The sequence below is a fragment of the Schistocerca nitens genome, chromosome 1 (genome assembly GCF_023898315.1).
Source record: "Schistocerca nitens isolate TAMUIC-IGC-003100 chromosome 1, iqSchNite1.1, whole genome shotgun sequence".
NCBI classification, from domain to species: Eukaryota; Metazoa; Arthropoda; class Insecta; order Orthoptera; family Acrididae; genus Schistocerca; species Schistocerca nitens.
Window position 1 is genome coordinate 128472782 of NC_064614.1, and position 25130 is coordinate 128497911.

Here is a 25130-nt window from a genome sequence, read left to right on the forward strand (position 1 = left end):
CACGGAGTGGTATCTTCAACTTTCATAACAGTCATCTGCGGTATAGCGGACATAACACCATGGTATGGTGAGCATATGGACTATCAGACCAATTTTGTGATTGGATTGAAGAGTTCCTAGATAACAGAACGCAGCATGTCATTCTCAATGGAGAGAAGTCTTCCGAAGTAAGTGATTTCAGTCGTGCCGCAGGGGAGTGTCGTAGGACCGTTGCTATTCACAATATATATAAATGACCTTGTGGATAACATCGGAAGTTCACTGAGGCTTTTTGCGGATGATGCTATAGTATATCGAGAGGTTGTAACAATGGAAAATTGTACTGAAATGCAGGAGGATCTGCAACGAATTGATGCATGGTGCAGAGAATGGCAATTGAATCTCAATGTAGACAAGTGTAATGTGCTGCGAATACATAGAAAGAAAGAGCCTTTATCATTTAACTACAATATAGCAGGTCAGCAACTGGAAACAGTTAATTCCATAAATTATCTGGGAGTAGGCATTAGCAGTGGTTTAAAATGGAATGACCATATAAAATTAATCGTCAGTAAAGCAGATGCCAGACTGAGATTCATTGGAAGAATCCTAAGGAAATGCAATCCGAAAACAAAGGAAGTAGGTTACAGTACACTTGTTCGCCCACTGCTTGAATACTGCTCACCGGTGCGGGATCCATACCAGATAAGGTTGATAGAGGAGATAGAGAAGATCCAACGGAGAGTAGCGCGCTTCATTACAACATCATTTAGTAATCGCGAATGCGTTACAGAGATGACAGATAAGCTCCAGTGGAAGACTCTGCAAGAGAGACGCTCAGTAGCTCGGTGCGGGTTTTTGTTGAAGTTTCGATAACATACCTTCACCGAGGATTCTAGCAGTATATCGCTCCCTCCTACGTACATCTCGCGAGGAGACCATGAGGATAAAATCAGAGAGATTAGAGCCCACACAGAGGCATACCGACAATCTTTCTTTCCACGAACAGTACGAGACTGGAATAGAAGGGAGAACCGATAGAGGTACTCAAGGTACACTCCGGCACACACCGTCAGGTGGCTTGCGGAGTATGGGTGTAGATGTAGATGTATGGTGACAGTGAGTCACCAGCATCGCTTCAGCCAGAATGTGTGGGCCGGGATATTTGGCGGCCGTATTTTGGGACAAGTCTTCCTTCCAAGTCGCCCAACAGGCAGGCACTATCGGCGTTTCTTGCAGGTGACTTTGTCTCTCCTGCTGGAAGAAGTGCCGTAGATGATCCGAAGGGTTATGTGGCCCATTTCGCCATTAACGTCCGGATTCATCTCAATCGTGTCTTCGCAGTCGATGGATCGGTCGAGGGAGTGCAGTTCCATGGCCTGCTCGTTCACTGGATCGCAACCCGTGCGATTCCTGGTTGTGGGGCCATCCCAGAAGTATCGTGTATGTAGAGCCCATTCCAGACGTGGACACACTGGAGCAGCGTATTCATGCTGCCTTTGACGCTGTTCGGATGAATCCTGGTCGATGTGACTGTGTGAGACAGGTCGTGCTACGGCGTGTACACGCATGCGTTGAGGCACAGGTTGAAATGACTCTAAGCACTATGGGACTTAACATTTGAGGTCATCAGTCCCCTAGACTGACCTAACTAACCTAAGGACATCACACACATCCATGCCCGAGGCAGGACTCGAACCTGCGACCGTAGCAGCAAAAAATGGTTCAAATGCCTCTGAGCACTATGCGACTTAACTTCTGAGGTCATCCAGTCGCCTAGAACTTAGAACTAATTAAACCTAACTAACCTAAGGACATCAAATACATCCATGCCCGAGGCAGGATTCGAACCTGCGACAGTAGCGGTCGCTCGGTTCCAGACTGTAGCGCCTAGAACCGCACGGCCACTCCGGCCGGCCCGTAGCAGCAGCGCGGTTTCAGACTATAGCACCTAGAACCTCTCGGCCACAGCGGACGGCTGAGGCACTGGGAAACCATTTTTAACACATACTGTAAGTGCAGCTGCCGCGTGGGATTAGTCGAGCGGTCTAAAGGCGCTGCGATCATGGACTGTGTGGCTGGTCCCGGCGGAGGTTCGAGTCCTCCCTCGGGCATGGCTGTGTGTGTTTGTCCTTAGGATAATTAAAGTTAAGTAGTGTGTAAGCTTAGGGACTGATGACCTTAGCAGTTAAGTTCCGTAAGATTTCACACACATTTGAACATTTTTTTGTAAGTGCAGCTGCATGTTACAGCGCGTATTAGACCGCAGTCTCTGTAACAATGTATTACTGAAAGCATGAGCACCAAGCACTTCCGGACATAAGTTCATTCGTCATGCATCCTCTCATTGTTCAATCCCTAGAATTTGTAAATGGTGGAAAAAATCACCCTGTATTTATGTTGAATGTAATAAATGCTACAAAAACTTAAAACTCTGATATTGGTTTTGAAACACCCCATACTTCTCTCTTAGTGATAGTGGTACGATCGCGAAATTAATTTTATTCTTGGTGAAAATGTAGCCTCATGAAATCTTCCAAAGGTTTAAAAAGGCATTGTATAGCGTTCTGCTCGGCACTCCCGCTATGGTTTGAAAAGGTAGTGACATTTGTTTCGTCGTGTTGGCAGTGCTGTGTTCCTGAGACGTCTGCCCTGAGGGAGTTCGTGTCGCGCCCGCCTGCGGGCAGCGTGAGGCTCCACTGCACCATGATCAGGCACGACGACGACTCCAACCTCAGCTCCGGCACGTGCTACACGCTCTACCTGGAGTACCTCGGGGGCCTCGTCCCGCTGCTCAAGGGGAAGCGGACCAGCAAGATCCGGCCGGAGTTCGTCATTTTCGATCCTCAGGTTGACGGTCAGTTCCATTTAATGAACCAGTTTCCAAGCTACTTTTTTCTGTTATGTTACTTTTATTCCAGTACTAGCTGTAAAACACCCGCTTCTCACTGTTTTTATCTTAATTTGTTTTCTGCGAACAATCGAGAACATTCGAGAGCATGCTAAAAATGAACATTCAAAAAATCGGAAAAAAATTTGTATTCACGTTAAAAAGCTATTCTTGAATGCTCAAAAATACTCTCCAGTACTGTTAAATCCATTGGAGTATTCAACAGTATTATAATTTGGAATAAAGTACTCTCTGCCAATCATTTCTGTATAGAACTCCAACAATATTCCAAAACATTCTAGAACGTTAAAAAATAATTCAAGAACTATCTAGACCATTCTAAAATGTAGACCATTTGAGAATATTTTAGAAGATTCCAAAACGTTCGTTAACATTCAAAAATATTCATTAAAGCTCGACAACACAGATGACTTTCGAATCTTTCCCTGTACATCTTGCAACATAACAAGCGCCTAAAGAAAAATGAAATTCTGAGAGGTAAAATGTAAATAAAAATGCAGTCGACTAAATGTGCATGACATTTTCTCGTGCGTTCCGCAACCATCACTGCAGAGAGCCAGCTTAAAAGCTCGATAACATACGTAAATCTCGAAAAGAGGTGGAAGAGGTCTTGGTGAGCACAACAGTGTGACAGCGACAACTTCAAACACTCATATCTCTGCACACATCTCCAGAAACACAACTACCACACAACCAATCCTATTGGCAGAACGTCCGCAACTGAGCATTATGGCAGAGGTTGAAAATACCGCTTCAGTTGTAAATTGCTTTATTATCACACGACTGGTTTCGGACTGTTATAAGCCCATCCTCAGGTGTCGTAGCTGTGCTGTGGTCCCCGAGCGCCGCGCATACCAGGCGTGGTGTGCTGCCTATGAGCGCAGAACAGGGAGCGCCATCCAACACAAAGCGAAAAAAGTGGTCCATCTAAAACATTTATATTTCTTTGCGTACTACCCGAATATGTAATAAAAATGGGGGTTCCTGTTTAAAAAAACGCATTTGATATCCGTTTGACCTATGGCAGCGCCATCTAGCGGGCCAACCATAGCGCCATCTGATTTCCCCCTTCAAGCTAGATGAGTTTCGTTCTTTGTAGTTTTTTCGATTGATGCTTATTTCGTGAGATATTAGGCCCAGTCACTATCAATGGACCACCATATTCAGTGGAGAACAATTGTGTCACGAAATTTTAATCTTGGATAGCTGATGCCAGTAGGAAGCAGAATTACTAATGTTGTATAGGTCGACAACGGACCATTTCATTTATAAACTACGGAAACTTGACGCCACGCGCTCCGATTGGCCGTGGGATTGCCCTGTTGCCGGTCGTCGGTTGACGGGCAGCGATATCAGACAAACCCCTCGCCCCGTCACTGCCCCAACGAGATACACACACGTGTGGAATAGGTCTTGCTGTTTGTCTCCACCTCACGTCAGAGGCAATCGCACGTAAGCTTCGCTTTGGAGCACATACACGTCACCTGCGATTTAGTCATACAGCAAGCATGGCGGCACAATATTCGTTTGAAGAACAACGAGGTATGTTTTTTGGTTATGGACTAGCCGACGGTAAGGCGCATGAAGCTCGACGGTTGTATGAGGAGCGGTACCCAGCAAGACGCCACCCACACCCGCAAACGTTTACAGCAATTCACCGGCGACCTGGCGAAACAGGTTCGTTAGCGGGATATCATGGAGATGCTGGAAGACCTCGAACACGATGGAAGGCTGCATTTGAAGAGATTGTTCTCTAGTGCTTCGAGGGAGCACCTACGACAAGTACTCGAGCGGCTGGACACGACATGGGGTTAGTCTGGGAGGTTTTGAGAGGTGACAGCCAGCATCCATTTAGTTTCCACCCTGTCCAAGACCTAAATCCTGTAGTGGACTATGAACACAGGCTAGGGTTTTAACGGTGGTTTCTGTGACGTGTTGCAGGACTCTCATGGATATGATGGAGAGCCTAGCAGAATATTAAAGTACTGTGCTGCACATGTCAGCCCTGTACTTAGCCATATTTATAATTTTTCCTTTAGGAATGATCAGTTTCCTGAACGATTAAATTACTCAGTAGTAAAGCCGCTTTATAAAAAGCGAGAAAGGGATAATTTAGACAATTTAGACCTATTTCTATGCCATCAGTGATTGCTAAAGTTATTGAAAAGCCTGTGTCTATAAGGATAATTGATCATTTTATATCACATAATTTGCTATCAAATGTACAGTTCGGCTTTAGAAGTCGTTTAAGGGGCTCCGGAACGCCCTATACTTGCAATGTTAAAATAACGCTTATAAATTACATCTTTCCTCACAAAGTATTTGAGGTAGGAAGTTGAACTTTTTACAGATTATTTATTGGAATATGGGCTACAACTTAACACAGGGATTTTACAAAATTTTAGTTCAGTTATTAAAGATGATTTTTTTTTTCAATTGTAATGAAAATTCACAACATTTTTTTGCAATTTTTTATTTATATATTCAAAAATATACAGTTTTTTGGAAAAAGGCTGTGTTAAATTATGCAGAAGGTACTGTGTAGCATTTACTGAAAGTTTGAAACAAATATGTTTGGAAGATCCTTAGAAAACATGTAATTAGTATGAGAAAATAAAAGTTTTGGGAATCGAGCGACAAAGATTGGATTAACTTTTTAGTGCATTCCAGGTCCATAGGATGGATTATCTTCATCCTCTGCAAACTCCTCCTCCAGCTTCCTCTTGTTCCTCCTCCTGTTTACTCTTGCTTGTATTTCTAGACTCTTTACCGCCCTGTCTGCAGCCCGAAGGCGTTCCTTGTCTAAAGCAAGCATCGCTCGTACCATGTTAGAACCTATCTTCATTCCCATATTTCTAAATACCTTGCACCTTACAATGTTGCCGCCGGCCGAAGTGGCCGTGCGGTTAAAGGCGCTGCAGTCTGGAACCGCAAGACCGCTGCGGTCGCAGGTTCGAATCCTGCCTCGGGCATGGCTGTTTGTGATGTCCTTAGGTTAGTTAGGTTTAACTAGTTCTAAGTTCTAGGGGACTAATGACCTCAGCAGTTGAGTCCCATAGTGCTCAGAGCCATTTGAACAATGTTGCCATCATTGAAAGTCGCAACAGCATCATACACACCAAAGTGAAGTGTTTCTATTCCAACAAATACAGTCTTGGGGATTCTCGACCATAGAACACTATTTACACTTTCATTGGGGTTTTGAGTTTTTCCGTGAATACACTTTTTCAACAGTTCAGGTGCTGCTAAGTCTCTGAAAATAGGTTTTATACTTTATCTCACATCACTAAAATGTACCTGATGAACACGGACGTTAATAATAACACCATTTGACAGCAGTTTAACAGCGCCACAGTGGGTCACGCCCATGTAGAACACATTTCAAAAAAAATTTAAAAATAGTTGTAGTCTTCGGAATTGAATAAATTATATATCTATTAAAAGGTAATAGTCTGCAGATTCAGAAAACTCAAAAAAGTAAAAATTGAACTTTTCATGATTTTGAGCCTTTCCGGAGCCCCTTAACAACTGAAAATGATCTTTTCTCTGTGAGGTACTGGATGGATTAAACAAAAGGTTTCGAACGCTAGTCGTATTTTTTGGTTAACTAAGGCATTTGATTGTGTTGATCACAAAATATTGCTCCAGAAGTTGGACCATTATGGAAGTGGGGGGGGGGGGGTAGCTCACAATTGGTTCATCTCTTACTTTGACAACAGGCAGCAAAGGGTCATTATTCACAGTGTTGTGAATGGCTGTGATGTGGGGTCTGAGTGGGGTACGGGCAAATGGGGGGACCCAGGGATCACCGTTGGAGCCACTCCTGTTCCTTATTTATGTAAATGATATGCCATCTCGTATTACAGGTAACTCTAAAATATTTCTGTTTGCTGATGACTCTAGCTTGGTAGTGAAGGGTGTTGTGTACAACACTGGCTCGGTTTCAAACAGTGCAGTTCATGACATAAGTTCATGGCTTGTAGAAAATAAACTAATGCTACATCACAGTAAGACTCAGTTTTTACAGTACTAACACATAACTCAACAAAGCCCGACGTTTTAATTTACAGAATGGGCATATGATTAGTGAAACTGAACAGTTCAAATTTCTAGTTGTTCAGATAGATAGTAAACTGTCGTGGAAAGCCCATGTTCAGGATCTTGTTCAAAGACTTAATGCTGCTATTTTTAGTATTCGAACGGTATCTGAAGTAAGTGATCGTTTGACACGAAAATTAGTCTACTTTGCTTATTTTCATTCGCTTATGGCGTATGGTATTATATTTTGGGGTAACTCTTCCCATTCTAAAAGGATATTTTTGGCCCAGAAACGAGCGGTTTGGGCAATAAGTGATGAAAGTTCGCGAACCTCTTGTAGACCCCTGCTCACTAGTCTGGGTATTTTGGCATTGGCCTCTCAATACATATATTCTTTACAGTCATTTCTTGTTAACAGTATCAGCTTATTCCCAAGAATAAACAGCTTTCATACAATGAAGGCTTTCACGACCGGATGTTTCAGCTGCCGAGAATTCTTCCCGTTTGCATGGCTGTCAAAATTTTATCAGTAAACTGTCTAAGTATTCGTAACAAAGTTCCAGAATTTAGTTCCCTCAAGGAACGCTTTCGCGCTCAAGTTAATCTTGGGATCGAGACCTGGCTGAAACCCGAAGAGGAAATCTCAGAGATATTTAGCGAGTCGTGGCATGAATATCGGAAAGACAGAGGCCATAGGAGGGGGAGTGTTCACTGCAGCTGACAGAAATATTGTCTCTATTGAGGTCGAAGTGGAGTGCGATAATGAAATTAGCTAATCGCGTATAACAGGTGTTGGTGAAACCAAGTTAATTGTTGAATGTTTTTACTGGCCACTCGATTCCACAATGACAGTTCTAGAGTCATTCAAAGCAAGTCTACAGTCAGAAGCGAGTAAATTTCCAGATCATGCAGTAATAGTTGGAAGCGACTTCAGCCCACCAAGTATAGACTGGGATGTCTGTGGATTCATTGCGGTGGGTGCAGACAGATAGTCATGGGAAGTACTTTTGAACGCGTTTTCTGAAAACTGTCTTGGTCAGCTAGTTCGGCAACCCACTCGCAATGGAAATATCTTAGACATTGCTACTACAAATAGGCCGGATATTATCGTCAAAGTTAGTGTAGAAACGAAGATTAGCGATCGTGATGTCATTATATTAACTATGGTTACGAAAGATAATAACTCAGTCAAGAAGGCTAGGGGAGTGTTTCTTTTAGATAGAGCAGATGACCAGTTGTTAGCATCCCACTTAGAGAGCGAACTGACCTCACTTTACTTCCAGACTCGTCTGCAAGACTCAGCACAACGAGGAGCACCCCCGAAGATGCCCAACGTAGCTTTGGACGAAACGTCAGGGATAGAAGAGTTCCATGGACCATGACCATACAACCCGGAAGAATTCTCGGCAGCTGAAATAGCTTTCACTCAGTTAATACTCGGCAGAAATCAAACCTACATTTGGATCGGACTTCCTTACTTCTTGTGCCGAAAGGTGTGCAATGTACTCCTGCATCCATTTTTAATAAGCTACCACAAGAATTCAAAAATCTTAGCAGTAATTCAAGCACTTTCAAATCGAAACTGAAGAGTTTCCTCATGGGTCACTCCTTCTATTCTGTTGAGGAGTTCCTTGAAAAATTAAGCCGATCCTTATGTTATAATGTTGACTGCGTTTACTGAATCATATGGCTTGACTTTTTTTGGCTTCATAAACATTTTATTTTTATCTGATATTACTTTTATGTTGTAATTTCATGTACTGTCACGTTCCATGACGTTGGAGATTTGCTCCTCAATTTGGTTCTACGGAACTTGACGTGTAAAATAATTAAAAAGAATAAATCCGGACTTCCCCGCCATTGTGTTGTTTACCGACGATTGCACCTTCCATCGGGATGGCCTTTACAAGACTCGAAACGTTCATTACCGGGCAAGGGAAAATCCTCACGTCATTCACGTCCACGGACACCGGGAACGATTTTCGCTCAACATATGGGCAGACATTGTGGGTGACCATCTGATTGGGCCGGTCCTTCTACCTCCTCGACTTACCCGGGCAAATTACCTTCTATTTTTGCAAGAAACTCTACTCGGCCTGCTGGAAGATGTTCCCCTGGACATATGGCTGCGCATGTGCTTGCGGCATCATGAGGCGCCCGCACATAGCAGTCGTGCTGTGCGCAGACATTTAAATGAACTCTTCGATGGCCAGGTAATTGGCAGAGGTGCTCTTAGGACATGGCCCCCGCGATCACCGGACCTCTTGCCACCCGACGTTTTCCTGTGGGGATTCTTCAAGGTTATAGTTCACCCACCTGGACGCGAACCCCTAGAAACGAAGAGAAATTAATGGATCGCATTCAACATGCAGCCAATCACATCAGGGCCATGCCAGGAATCTTTGAAAGAGTTCGGCAAAACACCGTTCGACGTTACCAAGCTTGTGCCGCGTCAGAGGGTCGCCAGTTCGAGAACCTGCTATAAGTAAACTATGTCCTAGTTACAAAAAAAGGCCCTGACTTTCTGTTCGCGAACTAACAGCTGTTGACGGATTTGTTCCCGGTACGTCTTATCATGAAACTACAATGGATGTGTCGGGATAGGATTGCCATACGTCACGGATTTCGCGGACAGTCCGCGATTTTATGCTCGAAAACGGGTGTCCTGGACGAAGAGGAAAATGTCCGCGAAAAAAGTGGCTAGTAAAAAAATTTTTTTCAGCAAGTTTTGCCTGATTGGGAAAAAGTTGAATGTACGCTCAAGTGGATGCAAGAAAACACAACTTGCAAAGTGGATGAGAGTTTTCTATTTGACCAGATAGTGAAACTGAAATGTTTTCTTACATAGGAAGATAACCAGAATTTGGTGATGATGCGTCATAAAAAATGGGTTAAATTTTTTGAGGATTGTGTTTCTAAAGAGCAGTATTCAGAACTGCTTGCTGTTGTGCAGTACAATTTCTCCATTCCAGGGCATAATGCCAATGTGGAGAGAGTGTTTTCCCTAGTGAATGGACAATGGACAGAAGAAAGAAAGAAAAGAAAGAGACTAGATTTAACATCAGTCAATGCAATACTCCAAATCCAATATAACATGAAAAACACAAATTGCACACATTTTTATAAACTGATTCAGAATCGGAGCGAGTTTCTTTCTTCTGTCCAGGGCTCAGAGAAATACGACTGGTTTAAAGCATAAAGTGAAAGATATATATCAATTGTAGCAGCATGATTGTGTACATGTTAATAATTTGTGTTCAGTGCTTTAATTAAAAAGTTATTTAATGTCAATTGCAATTAATTTTCTTCATCATTTACCACTCCTTTATAGACACCATTAATGCTTGGATTAATTTTCCTTGTTAATTACAACTTCTTTGCTGACTGAATTACTGTTTGAATTATGGTAATTATGAAGATTTGGCTGACGTGCAGAAAGGTGAAAGGACATCGTGTGATTCCAGGTTTCAACCATATCTTCATAATTACCACTGTAAGGTAATGATGAAGATTCAACTGAAATGCAAACCAATGGTCACTTGCACAACATATCGGTCCGTGTTTCAACCACATCTTTATAATCACCGAATTTTGTCCTTGATTTTCGTCTTTGGATTATGGCAACACTATGTCTGGACCCCGGCTGGTTCGCCCCCAGAGTGGAAGGCTGGCGCGCCACCACCGAGCGTGCGGGCCACGTTGGATACATCGCGATCTCCGGTAGGCAAAGCATTTGCGTTGTCCAGAGCATCCGGCAACAGGCAATCCCGCGACCAATCGGAGCGCGTGGCGCCAAGTTTCCGTAGTTTAAAAATTGTGCATTGTCGTCCAACACAAGATCAGGAATTTTGGTTCCTACTGGCGTCGGCTATCCAGGGTTAAAATTTCGTGACACAATTTTTCTCCACCATGTGTGTGTGTGTGTGTGTGTGTGTGTGTGTGTGTGTGTGTGTGTGCGTATTCACTTAACAATCTGTTAACTGCTGTGTCAGTTCCTCACTATGTGCTCTTGTGAAAGAGATAGAGTTTCCTACAACATGTCTTAGGGAGCTAACGAATATGCTTGTCTCACTTCTTTTAATTTACTGTTGCAGTTTCCATTCCGCTAAATATGTATCCTCACTTGAGAGACGGTGTGTTGTCGTAATGTGTCAATGACCTGACCCACTTGCCAGATACTGGCTTGCTTCCTACTTCCACCTCTGTCTCGGGCCTGACTTGAGTTTGCCAATAGCAGTGTGAATGAGTTCTAATAAAATACTTCTAATTTCTAGCCGTTACTATTCTGTGCAGGAACAGATTTATTCACTATATGAACACAGCTTGCGTAAACTACGGAGTGACTCATTAATAAGTCTTTTTGATCTATTATGAATGTGGATTATTGCGATTGTGATGAATAAAGCTTCCTGGCACATTAAAATTGTGTGCCGGACCGAGACTCGAACTCGTGACCGTTGCCTTTCGGGGGCAAGTGATCTACCAACTTTTTTTTTTTTTGTTGCGAGTTTTTTTTTAATGTCATTTTGTTCGTTATAGTTCGTTGCAGCTGTTCGTGGCGGACGTCCCCTGACGCTCGTTGAAGTTCGTTATTGATCCGTGCACTCAGTTTTTTATTACAGAGGGCAGCTAACCCTCTGACCCAACACGCTGAGCTACCGTGCCGGCGACCAACTGAGCTACCCAAGCACGACTCACTCCCTGTCGTCACAGCTTTACTTTTGCCAGTATCTCGTCTCCTACCTTCCAAACTTTACAGAGGCTCTCCTGCGAACCCTGCAGAACTAGCACTCCATAAAGAAAGGATATGAGGAGACATGGCTTAGCCACAGCCTGGAAGGTAGGAGACGAGATAATGGCAGAAGTAAAGCTGTGAGGACGGGGCGGGAGTCGTTCTTGGGTAGCTCAGATGGTAGAGCACTTGCCCGCGAAAGGCAAAGCCGCGCGGGATTAGCCGAGCGGTCTTGGGCGCTGCAGTCATGGACTGTGTGGCTGGTCCCGGCGGAGGTTCGAGTCCTCCCTCGGGCATGGATGTGTGTGTTTTTCGTTAGGATAATTTAGGTTAAATAGTGTGTAACCTTAGGGACTAATGACCTTAGCAGTTCTCATAAGATTTCACACACATTTGAACATTTGAACAAAGGCAATGGTCCCGAGTTAGAGTCTCGGTCCGGCACACAGTTTTAATCTGCCAGGAAGTTTCATATCAGCGCACACGCCGCTGCAGAGTGTAAATCTCATTCTGTGAGGAATAAAGGTTTCCAGAGATGACTGCAAGTGGTGACCTTTTGATTAGAGTATAATTTTATTTTCTAATTAGTAGTTTCAAGTCGCCTCATGACTCATCGACGAGTGCCTTGTGTTCTCCTGTTTGCATGTAGAATCGAGCCTGGGAGGCGACTCGAACCACGACTCTGGCAAGAGCAGCGGATCCTCCCAGAACGCGGCCAGCGACACTTCGGACACGGAGCGCGAGGAGGGCTGCGGCAGCCCGCGCGTCCAGAGGCGCAAGCGGCGCCGCAACAAGTCGCACGGCGGGGGCGGCGGCGGGGGCGGCGGGGAGAAGGCTGGCAGCGCCGCCGCGGGGGCCGCCGCCGACGCCGAGCAGGAAGACCTCACCTACGTCGACACCCTGCCCGAGGTACGTCTGTTGCCCTCTGCTCGCGCTCGCTCGTTTGTGCAACTGCCTTGTAAACCAGCACGGGCTCCGGAAATGTCGATCATGTTAAGCACAACTTGTGGCTTTCGGGCATGTTTTGATTCAGTAAGCATTTCGACACCTTCTGAGGGCGTGGTTCCCATCCTTGGTTAAACGATTGCCCCTCCCCCTCCATCTGTTCCCCCCATTCCTCCACACATTATCACCAACTTTAGCACCTAAGTTAACTGTAGAATGAATGACTTCTCTTGAAACACTTATATTTTTAAAATGGTGAAAGACGAATAATTTAGTTTGGGTGTATGTGTGCTTGAGTGTGTCAGTGTGTGTCTGTGTGTGTGTGTGTGTGTGTGTGTGTGTGTGTGTGTGTGTGAGAGAGAGAGAGAGAGAGAGAGAGAGAGAGAGAGAGTTAGAACTAATAACGAAGGAATTCGAGATGCATTGCAGTGCTACCAACAATTTCTTCTCAGGAAAAAACCTAACTATCCACAGTGAGTGTAGTTACTGGGTGATCAAAAAGTCAGTATAAATTTGAAAACTGAATAAATCACGGAATAATGTAGATAGAGAGGTACAAATTCGCACATGCTTGGAATGACATGGGGTTTTATTAGAACCAAAAAAATACAAAAGTTCAAAAAATGTCCGACTGATGGCGCTTCATCTGATCAGAATAGCAATAATTAGCATAACAAAGTAAGACAAAGCAAAGATGATGTTCTTTACAGGAAATGTTCAATATGTCCACCATCATTCCTCAACAATAGCAGTAGTCGAGGAATAATGTTGTGAACAGCACTGTAAAGCATGTCCGGAGATATGGTGAGGCATTGGCGTCGGATGTTGTCCTTCAGCATCCCTAGAGATGTTGGTCGATCACGATACACTTGCGACTTCAAGTAACCCCAAAGCCAATAATCGCACGGACTGACGTCTGAGGACCTGGGAGGCGAAGCATGACGGAAGTGGCGGCTGAGCACGCAATCATCGCCAAACGACGCGCGCAAGAGATCTTTCACGCGTCTAGCAATATGGGGTGGAGCGCCATCCTGCATAAACATGGTACGTTCCAGCAGGTGTTTATATGCCAGGCTGGGGATGATGCGATTCTGTAACATATCGGGATGATGCGATTCTGTAACATATCGGCGTACCTTTCATCCGTCACGGGAGCAGTTACAAAACCAGAATAACGCATTTCCTCGAAGAAAAGAGGACCGATAACGGTAGATGTGGTAAATCCAACCCATACCGTGACTTTCTCGTCGTGCAATGGAGTTTCCACGACAGTTCTAGGATTTCCGGTAGCCCAAATTCTGCAGTTGTGGGCGCTGACAGACCCTCGGAGCGTGAAATAAGCTTCGTCGGTCCACAACACCAATCGTCACCTTCCACCATCTTTTGAAACGCCCACATCGCAAATGCCCTCCGCTTCACTAAATCGCCAGGTAACAGTTCGTGATGCCGATGGATTTTGTACGGATAGCATCGGAGGGTACGCCTAAGTGCCAACCAAACAGTAGTGCATGAAATGCGGGTGCGACTGCACGAGCGCTGACTTCCCCGTGCATAGACGAACCCGCTACAGTCTCCATTTATTCCTGAACTGTCTCGGCAGCATTACGCCTTGTGCTCGGTCGGCCACTACGGGGTCTATCGTCTAAACAACCCGTGGCTTCGAACTTCGAAATCATTCTCGCCACAGCTGTATTTGTCAACGGACCTTTACCCGATCGAATCCGCTTCCTATGGCGATAGGATCGTAACGCTGAACTAGCACATTCCCCATTCCGATAATACAGCTTCACTAAAAGCGCCTTTTCAGGTAACGTCAACATGCTGCGACTGCTGGCGCATCTTATTCTCTCTCTCATTACAGCTCCTTTTATACACGATTGTCATGCGCAGTCACTGACGTTTTGCTGTCGGACATTTTGTGAACTTTTTTTTTGGTTATAATAAAACCCCATGTCATTCCAAGCATGTGTGTCAATTTTTACCTTTCTATCTACATTATTCCGTGGTTTATTAAGTTTTCAAATTTATACTGACTTTTTGATCACCCGGTATTTTTTACAAAACATAGTTCCTCTGCATTACTGCTCTCCATTGCAGCACCTCCTTGACCTGCACGCTGCAACCCCATTTAAAATCAAACAAGTTCAGACGTGTACACTATATTTACTGTTGGCAAATCACTTCATTGTGCACTCCTTACTTCTGAACTGGCAGAAATTGGACGACTTCAGACTGTTAATGCTTCGTGTCTAACAACATAAATATAGTAACAATAAAAATAAAACTGTGTACGGCAATGTAGTAGCCCTTGTATAATTACTACTGTGTCGTGCTGTCAATTGATTCTTTTCGTTTCGAAAAGTAATGAAGCAATTTCTGGACTACTGCAGGTACTATTTGCAACTTGGAGAAGATATTTTCTTGAGATATTTTGCATTTGTTACCTACATGTCTCAATTTTATCATCAATGATGTACTGGACAAAGCTCAGCGTATATGTGTGTTGGGTGGACAATGTAAGGAGCCTGTAACGTCCACCATATTAATGCAACTAACTGAGAAAAAGTAATTATTAATAACATATATAATCAGTATTAGAGTCTTGCAAAATTGTGATAATAGTAATGATCTTTTGAAAATAATTTAGTTTCGTGACAGGAACAGAATAGAATCGTTTAGTTTTTACCCCTGGTTGGGAGCCGCTGTTCTAAGGAAAATATTCTGCATTCCATTAAAAACGTTACCCCAGGAAGTATAAAAAAGCTAAATTTTACCCAATGTGCTTGCGTGTAAAGTACAGTATTAAAATACAGGATTAAATCGAGTACGTAGTTTTTGGCGCCTACATCCACACTAATGTTATAAATGCAAAAGTAACTCTGCTATGTCCTGACGAGGAAACCGCTGAACCGATTTTGATGAAGATTGGTATGGAGATAACTTCAACCCTGAGGAAGCAAACAGGCTACTTTAAAAAAAACTGTACTTTTTTGGCATTATTAACAGTTTAAATATGGTTTTCGTGCGTGAGATGCAGACTATATTTCCACTGATGGCAGCGACTCTGAGTGTTTGCAGATTATTCCGTGACAGTGCAAATTCAATGTTTACTCTGCCACACAGTTCCTGAAATTTTACAAACATGTCTACACCATATGTATAGTCTTTACGGCGAAATAATGCGGAGGTACAATAATAAAGTCCGAAAGTAAGCCCAAGAATCATATTTAAAACGTTTAGTTCGGGAAAGCCTTAAAAATAGGCTTACCACGTTTCTTTGTTTCCGACCGAGGACATGTTACGATACTGTTAGGGCCAACTGAGGACATATTTCTTCAATTAACTTAAAAGTCTTAACAGTTTACTCAAACATTAAACTTTGTTTTCTCATTGTATTTTTCACTATACATGACTTTTTTCAACAATAGCTCGTTTGTTTTAATTACACTCATATGTGGCAGTGTTATAGGAAAATGTAACCTCTTCAGCAGCGCACACTAGGTAACTGTTATTCCTATCTTTGGCTTTAAAAAATTCTCTTATGTTTCGTGAAGTAGCAGCATTAATGGCACTCTAAGTTTAGCTGTTTTCATGTGGTCGTTAATATTACCCTTTCCTTTTGTACGACAGAAAATTCCCCATTACATAATGAGCAATACACACATTCATTGTTACTGTCATTACACAATTTCAAAAATTTTTATTCCTCTAGCGAGTTAACATATACACAGTTCTTTTGACCATTCCTAAACGATGAGACAAAAACCGAATAGAGATGACATGACGAAGAAAATGAATAACAAATAAACATGGTGCTGCATATATCGATCTTCTGGTGGATAATGTGCCAACAGCTGTTGCTGTATCTTGTATGTAGTAAGAATATCACCAGCAGCTGTATTTAATAGTTGTATTCTGAACTGAAGTAGGGTTGATGCACTGCCACTGTAGACATCATAGGCTACAACAAGCTTCACTTCAGCCGAAACCATGTTTTGGACCATCTACATCAGGGGCGGCCAAGAATTCAGATCGGTAGCCATGCCCTGGCTCGTGAGGTGTGCCCTGGCTCGCAAGATATGCCCCTGGCTCGCGTGCTGCGTGGCTGCACACTTCCCCCACTGCCACGCCACAGTTTCTGAGTGGAAGGAGGGGGAAGGTGGGGGAGGGGGTGGGGTGCGGCGAATGCTCCAAATGTAGATGGCAATCTAGTCGCACTGCATACAACTTGGTTTCATATTTCGTATTTCTCAACAACACAGTTCACAAACGAAACAAATTTTCAGTATTATTTAATTATTTTGGTGCACCGAATATATAACGCACTACTGGCCATTAAAATTGCTTCTTACCAAGAAGAAATGCAGATGAGAAACGGGTATTCATTGGACAAATATATTATATTAGAACTGACATGTGATTACATTTTCACGCAGTTTGAGTGCACAGATCCTGAGAAATCAGTACCCAGGACAACCACCTCTGGCCGTAATAACGGCCTTGATACGCCTGGGCATTGAGTCAAACAGAGATTGGATGGCGTGTACAGGTACAGCTGCCCATGCAGCTTCGACACGATACCACAGTCCATCAAGAGTACTGACTGGCGTATTGTGACGAGCCAGTTGCTCGGCCACTATTGAGCAGACGTTTTCAATTGGTGACAGATCTGAAGAATGTGCTGGACAGAGCAGCAGTCGAACATTTTCTGTATCCAGAAAGGCCCGTACAGGACCTGCAACATGCGGTCGTACACTATCCTGCTGAAATGTAGGGATTCGCAGGGATCGAATGAAGGGTAGAGCCACGGGTCGTAACACATCTGAAGTGTAGCGTCCACTGTTCAAAGTGTCGTCAGTGCGAATAACAGGTGACCGAGACGTGTAACCAATGGCACCCCATACGATCACGCCGGGTGATACGCAGGTATGGCGATGACGAATACACGCTTCCAATGTGCGTTCACCGCGATGTCGCCAAACACGGATGCGACCATCATGATGCTATAAACAGAACCTGGATTCATCCGAAAAAAAATGACGTTTTGCCATTCGTGCTCCCAGGTTTGTCGTTGAGTACACTATCACGGCGGTCCTGCCTGTGATGCACCGTCAAGGGTAATCGCAGCCATGGTCTCCGAGCTAATAGTCCATGCTGCTGCAAACGTCGTCCAACTGTTCGTGCAGATGGTGGTTGTCTTGCAAACGTCCCGATCTGTTGACTCAGGGATCGAGACGTGGCTGCACGATCCGTTACAGCCATGCGGATAAGATTCCTGTCATCTCGACTGTTAGTGATACGAGGCCGTTGGGATCCAGCACGGCGTTCCGTATTACCCTCCTGAACCCACCGATTCCATATTCTGTTAACAGTCATTGGATCTCGACCAAACGCGAGCAGCAATGTCGCGATACGATAAACCGCAATCGCGATAGGCTACAATCCGACCTTTATCAAAGTCGGAAACGTGATGGTACGCATTTCTCTTCCTTACACGAGGCATCACAACAACGTTTCACCAGGCAACGCCGGTTAACTGCTGTTTGTTTATGAGAAATCGGTTGGAAACTTTCCTCATGTCAGCACGTTGTAGGTGTAGCCACCGGCGCCAACCTTGTGTGAATGGTCTGAAAAGCTAATCATTTGCGTATCACAGCATCTTCTTCCTGTCGGTTAAATTTCGCGTTTGTAGCACGTCATCTTCGTGGTGTAGCAATTTTAATGGCCAGTAGTGTATAATTTATCTTCAATGGGCTCCACTGTATACTGTAATTCTTTTTCATCTGTTGGTAGGATGACGATGTCGTCTGCAAATCTCATACACTATATCCTTATTCCTCTAATTTTTACCCCCATGACGTTTAGTAGGCGGTGGCCAATCATATTTATTGTTGAAAAGCATAGGAGACAGACAGTATCCTTTTCTTACTCCTTTTCCCAATTTTATCCAATTGGAACTTCCCCCTCATACATTCACTGACGCTTTTTGATTTAAATATAATGAGTTTATAAGTTCAACTGGTTTTCCAGTCCACTCTCCATTCCCTCATTATAGTTGCAAACTTATCCTCTGCCACATTATCAAAGGACTTTTCCAGGTCTATAAATCACATACAGGGTGACAATTACTGAACTATATGAAACAAAATCGTCATAACTTCTGAACGGTTTGCGTTAGGGCGTTCAAATTGCACGATTGGCCGCGGGACATGATGGGAATTAGTATGTGCATGAGCAAGCACCTTATTGTTGTCGGCCATTTGCACCTGAAAATGTCACTGCACAATGTGCCTGAGCGTATAACGCTTGTGAAGGCCTATTATGCAATCAATAACAGCCTAACTGCGCTCAAAGGAAGTTTGCGACCGAGTTCAAGCTGAAGACAACCGGCCCAAGTATGCCAACAATCAAGAATTTGATTCGCTATTTTGAGAGAACGCGTAGTGTTCGTGATGACAGTGTTGGCAATGTCGGTCGTCCAGAAAGGTTGAAAACACCTGAAAACATCGAGAAGACACGCGTTGTGTTTAAAACCAGCCCCAGGAAATAAATCAGACGAAATGTACAACACATGGGAATCAACCGAGAGACACTACGACGAATTGTTGTTGAATACCTGCATCTCTTCCCACCCATCAGATATTAGCTCCAAGGGCCGTGGAAAAGCGGTTGTGTTTCGCCAACTCTGTTGTCCACAGAATTAACGAAGAGGATTTTGATGTGCATATGGTTTGGTTTAACGACGAAGCCCATTTTCATTTGGATGGGTTTGTCAATAAGCAAAATTGGCGTATTTGGGGGACCGAGAATCTGCATTTCTCGATCGAGAAGTCTCTTCATCCTCAACGAGTAACTGTTTGGTGTACAATGTCCAGTCACGGAATAATCGGTGCGATATTCCTTGATGGCACCTTGACTACCGAACAGTATGCGAAGGTTTTGGAAAATGAGTTCATTCCCATTATCCAAAGTGGCCCTGATATCGACTAGATATGGTTCATACAAGACGAAGCTCGACATTATGGAAGCAGGAGAGTGTCTGATGTCCTGGAGGAGTACTCTGGGGACCGCATTCTGTCTCTGGGGTACCCAGAGGCCACTGGCATGGGCCTCGATTCGCCTCCATATTCTACAGATCTCAACACATACGACAACTTTTCGTGGGGCTAAGCTAAAGACAAGGTGCACAGGAACAACCCCAAAACCACTGCTGAGCTGAAAATTCAGGACGTCGTCTACAGCATCGATGTTCCGACACTTCAGCGTGTCATGCAGAATTTCGCCATTTGTCTGCACCACATCATCGCCAATGATGGCACTTATATCGAACATGTCATAACCTAAATCCGAATATCTGTAGTGTTGAATAAAGTGTGTACAAGCCGTAGTTTATAACTAATTTAAGTTTTTTCAAGTACAGGGCTATTACAAATGATTGAAGCGATTTCATAAATTCACTGTAGCTCCATTCATTGACATACGGTCACGACACACTACAGATACGTAGAAAAACTCAGTTTTGTTCGGCTGAAGCCGCACTTCAGGTTTCTGCCGCCAGAGCGCTCGAGAGCGCAGTGAGACAAAATGGCTACAGGAGCCGAGAAAGCGTATGTCGTGCTTGAAATCCACTCACATCAGTCAGTCATAACAGTGCAACGACACTTCAGGACGAAGTTCAACAAAGATCCACCAACTGCTAACTCCATTCGGCGATGGTATGCGCAGTTTAAAGCTTCTGGATGCCTCTGTAAGGGGAAATCAACGGGTCGGCCTGCAGTGAGCGAAGAAACGGTTGAACGCGTGCGGGGAAGTTTCACGCGTAGCCCGCGGAAGTCGACGAATAAAGGAAGCAAGGAGCTAAACGTACCACAGCCGACGGTTTGGAAAATCTTACGGAAAAGGCTAAAGCAGAAACCTTACCGTTTACAATTGCTACAAGCTCTGACACCCGATGACAAAGTCAAACGCTTTAAATTTTCGGCGCGGTTGCAATAGCTCATGGAACAGGATGCGTTCAGTGCGAAACTTGTTTTCAGTGATGAAGCAACATTTTTTCTTAATGGTGAAGTGAACAGACACAATGTGCGAATCTGGGCGGTAGAGAATCCTCACGCATTCGTGCAGCAAATTCGCAATTCACCAAAAGTTAACGTGTTTTGTGCAATATCACGGTTTAAAGTTTACGGCCCCTTTTTCTTCTGCGAAAAAAACGTTACAGGACACGTGTATCTGGACATGCTGGAAAATTGGCTCATGCCACAACTGGAGACCGACAGCGCCGACTTCATCTTTCAACAGGATGGTGCTCCACCGTACTTCCATCATGATGTTCGGCATTTCTTAAACAGGAGATTGGAAAACCGATGGATCGGTCGTGGTGGAGATCATGATCAGCAATTCATGTCATGGCCTCCACGATCTCCCGACTTAACCCCATGCGATTTCTTTCTGTGGGGTTATGTGAAAGATTCAGTGTTTAAACCTCCTCTAGCAAGAAACGTGCCAGAACTGCGAGCTCGCATCAACGATGCTTCCGTACTCATTGATGGGGTCATGCTGCGCCGAGTGTAGGAGGAACTTGATTATCGGCTTGATGTCTACCGAATCACTAAAGGGGCACATATCGAACATTTGTGAATGCCTAAAAAAACATGTTGAGCTTTTGTATGTGTGTGCAAAGCATTGTGAAAATATCTCAAATAATAAAGTTATTGTAGAGCTGTGAAATCGCTTCAATCATTTTTAATAACCCTGTATTTCAATAATTGTCACCCTATATATATGTCTCTTCCCTTTTCAGTAAACCTCTCTCCCAAAACTCACAAAAGTGCTGTTGCATCTCTTGTGTCTGTATTCCGTCTAAAACGAAATTACTCTTCAGCCAGATTCTCCTCCATTAATTTTTCCAGTCTTTTATTAATGATTCTTAACGTAACTTTGGGTGTATGTGAAAGGAGGCCAACTGTTTTGTGCTCACTGCTTTTCTCGGTTCCCTGTTTCTTTAGTATTGGAATCATTACTGTTGTTGTGTGCAGTTACATTCAGTGCGGTGATCTGTGGTGACAACAGGGCAGGAAGCCCGGTGGAAACACTGCTCACCAACAGAAAGGCATTTGTTCAACTTCAGTTACACGCATGCCTCACTCCATTGACCCTGACTGGCGCTATTTCATGGCTGGCTACTTCTACCCAGCAAAAGATGTCCGCATAAGCGCCCTGTGATGCTGACGACACGGCAGATGATTATTTAACAACGAAATTCGCCGAACAGCCGTGCAGTCGAGATGTAATTGTATTTTACTTTCGCTACTAGTTCCGGCAATTCCTTATGCCATCTTCAGGCCCCACATGCACCTCCCAAAAATAATCGCTATTGGCATACTGGGGCCATATGTTTCTGTATATCGCAAATTGGTACCTCAAGTGCTTCCTTCAAAGACATGACTAGTAGTCAAGTCTTCGAAGTATATGAATGAAGCTCTTTAAGGCTATTCGCAAAAGATTCGGTTGCCTATAAGAAGGTAGCACCGCCAGAATACAGTGACGATTTGCAGAAGGACCTACAGAGGATTGACGAATGGTGCAGTTGACCGTGAACGTAAATAAACGTAACATATTGCGCGTACATAAAAAACGAAATGTACTACTGTACGCTACACCAATGACAGATGTCTGGAAACAGTAGCCACCCTAATATATCTACACTCATGCTCATAAATTAAGGATAATTGCAGAATGTGGTGCCACCCAACGTGGCACTACACAAAACTGGCGCTAATAGCATAGGCACATAGGGAACACACATGACACAGATCTGTAAGCCCACGGTATTGGCGATGAGTTGAGAAAACCGTCCCGAATCACGTGTGCTACAAAACAACATTGTTTCCTGCGCATGTACCCCGACATCAGTATGGGATATGATCACCATGCACACGTACATAGGCCGCACAAACGGGTTAGCATACTCTGGATCAGGTGGTCGAGCAGCTGCTGGGGTATAGCCTCCCATTCTTCCACTAGTGCTTGTCGGAGCTCCTGAAGTGTCATAGGGGTTTGAAGACGTGCAGCGATATGTCGACCGGGAGCATCCCAGACGTGCTCGATGGAGCTTAAGTCTGGAGAACAGGCAGGCCACTCCATTCACCTGATATCTCCTGTTTCAAGGTACTCCTCCACGATGGCAGCTCGGTGGGATCGTGCGTTATCATCCATTAGGAGGAAGGTGGGACCCACTGCACCCCTGAAAAGGGGGACATACTGGTGAAAAATGACGTCCCGATACACCTGACCTGTTACAATTCCTCTGCCAAAGACATGCAGGGTGTACGTGCACCAATCATAATCCCACCCCACACCATCAAACCACGACCTCCAAACAGGTCCCTTTCAAGAACATTAAGTGGTCGGTATCTGGTTCATGGTTCACGCCAGATGAAAACCAGGCGAGAATCACTGTTCAGACCATACCTGGACTCGTCCATGAACATAACCTGAGACCACTGTTCCGATGACCATGTACTGTGTTTTTGACACCAGGTTTTACGTGCTCTCCTGTGACAAGGGGTCAGTGGAATGCACCTTGCAGGTCTCCCGGCGAATAAACCATGTCTGTTCAGTCGTCAATAGGCTGTGTGTCTGGAGACAATTGTTCCAGTGGCTGCGGTAAGGTCCCGAACAAGGCTACCTGCAGTACTCTGTGGCCGTCTGTGGGCACTGATGGTGAGATATCGGTCTTCTTGTGGTGTTGTACACTGTGGACGTCCCGTACTGTAGCGCCTGGACACGTTTCCTGTCTGTTGGAATCGTTGCTATGATCTTGAGATCACACTTTGTGGCACACGGAGGGCCCGTGCTATGACCTGCTGTGTTTGACCAGCCTGCAGTCGCCCTAGTATTCTACGTCATCTATATGTGTTCTTGAGCCATTTTCAACACACAGTCACCATTAGCAGGTCTGAAAACGTCTGCACACTTACTCGCTGCACCATACTCTGACATGCACCAACACACATCTGCGTATGTGGACTGCTGCCAGCGCAGGTCAAATGCACCGCATGGTCGTACCCCGAGATGATTTAAACCTGCAAACCGCCCTCCAGAGCGTTGTTTCACCGTGTATCAGCATTATCCTTAATTTATGAGCACGAGTGTAGGAGTAACTATCCGGAACGACCTTAAATGGAATGAGCACACAAAACAAATAGTAGGAAAAGCAGATGAGAGACTGAGATTCGTGGAAAGAACATTCAGAAAAAGTAATACATCCATCAAAGATGTAGTTTACAAGGCGTTCGTTCGACCGATTCTTGAGTGTCGTCGAACAATCTTGGGACCTTTACCGGGTAGGACTGGTAGAGGAGACAGAAAAGGTCCGAGGAAGAGCGGCACGTTTCGTCACGGGATCATGTAGTCTGAGCGAGGTCGTTACAGAGATGCTGAAAAAACTGCAGTGGCAGATGCTGCAAGAGAAATTTTCATCGCGAAGAGGTTTACTATTGAAAGGCTTACCGACAATCATTCTACCCACGTGCGATTCGCAAATGAAACAGGGAAGGGGGAATCAGTACTTCCAGAAGTACCCTCCACCACACCCCTCTACCACACACTGTCAGACTACCAACAGCAGATTGCAGGATTGTCGCAACTACAACGAACTTAAGAAATTACGAGAAACTAAGGTGACCGATCTCTGCCGCGAAGTTCAGAGATTTTCTCAGTCACAGTCAAAAATGGATGGCCGTCAAGTATGAAAGATGACACCTCCGTACTAGAACGCATGAACATGGGCTAGAACGATCCTTACAGATTGGAACAGCCTTTTTAAGTGGGATTAGCGTCTGGGTCTTGGAGTTATTCGGGTTTTGCTTTGACATTGTAATTATCCACAGAACCGAATTGATTCATTCATCAGTCCTGTAGTAACCGTATCCTCTTGTGGCTTTTGGCGACGAGGTTGTATCATTCGTATCCGAAAAGTCCACCCAAATTTTGATTTTCCGCAGCTGCTTTAAATCATTTCAGCCATAATGTTACCTTTGGCTGACCCACAACCGATTTCCTTTGCCACCGTTGGACAACCGAACTAAAGCTCTATCTTTAATACCCGCAATGTGTGAGGGACGTCAGCCTCAGCCTCTCCAGTTCCGCTATTAGCACTTGATGTTTATCGGCGTGAAGTCTTCCACAACATATTTCACTGTGCTCCGTGGAACAGAAAATTGTTTGGTCGCTCTAATGGCTATGTCATCCACTTTTCCTCTTAACCCTCCGACACAACAATGAGAAAATTATCCACTGAATAAGTTCGTCCTTTTGTAATCTATGATTGTCCGTCCTCTGCTAAGAGTACCGCTGTACGGTACGGGATCCTTACCAGATTTCGATTGACGCAGGACATTGAAAAAATTCAAAGGAGGTCGGCTGGTTTTATATTATTGTGAATCAGGGGAGCTAATGTCACGGATATGATAAGCGAGATGGGGTGGCAATCATTAAAACAAAGGCGTTTTTTGTTGCGGCGAG

The 25130-nt window shown here is 44.4% G+C and overlaps 1 protein-coding gene across 1 annotated transcript in view; it reads left to right on the top strand.

Annotated features, from left to right (window-relative positions):
• LOC126205244 (tubby-related protein 4) overlaps positions 1 to 25130 on the top strand; it is a 518596-nt gene that overhangs the window by 426942 nt on the left and 66524 nt on the right. The window contains exons 9-10 of the mRNA XM_049938873.1: positions 2608 to 2836; positions 12310 to 12569. Coding sequence (XP_049794830.1) covers positions 2608 to 2836; positions 12310 to 12569 — 489 coding nt within the window. The remainder of the gene's footprint in view (positions 1 to 2607; positions 2837 to 12309; positions 12570 to 25130) is intronic.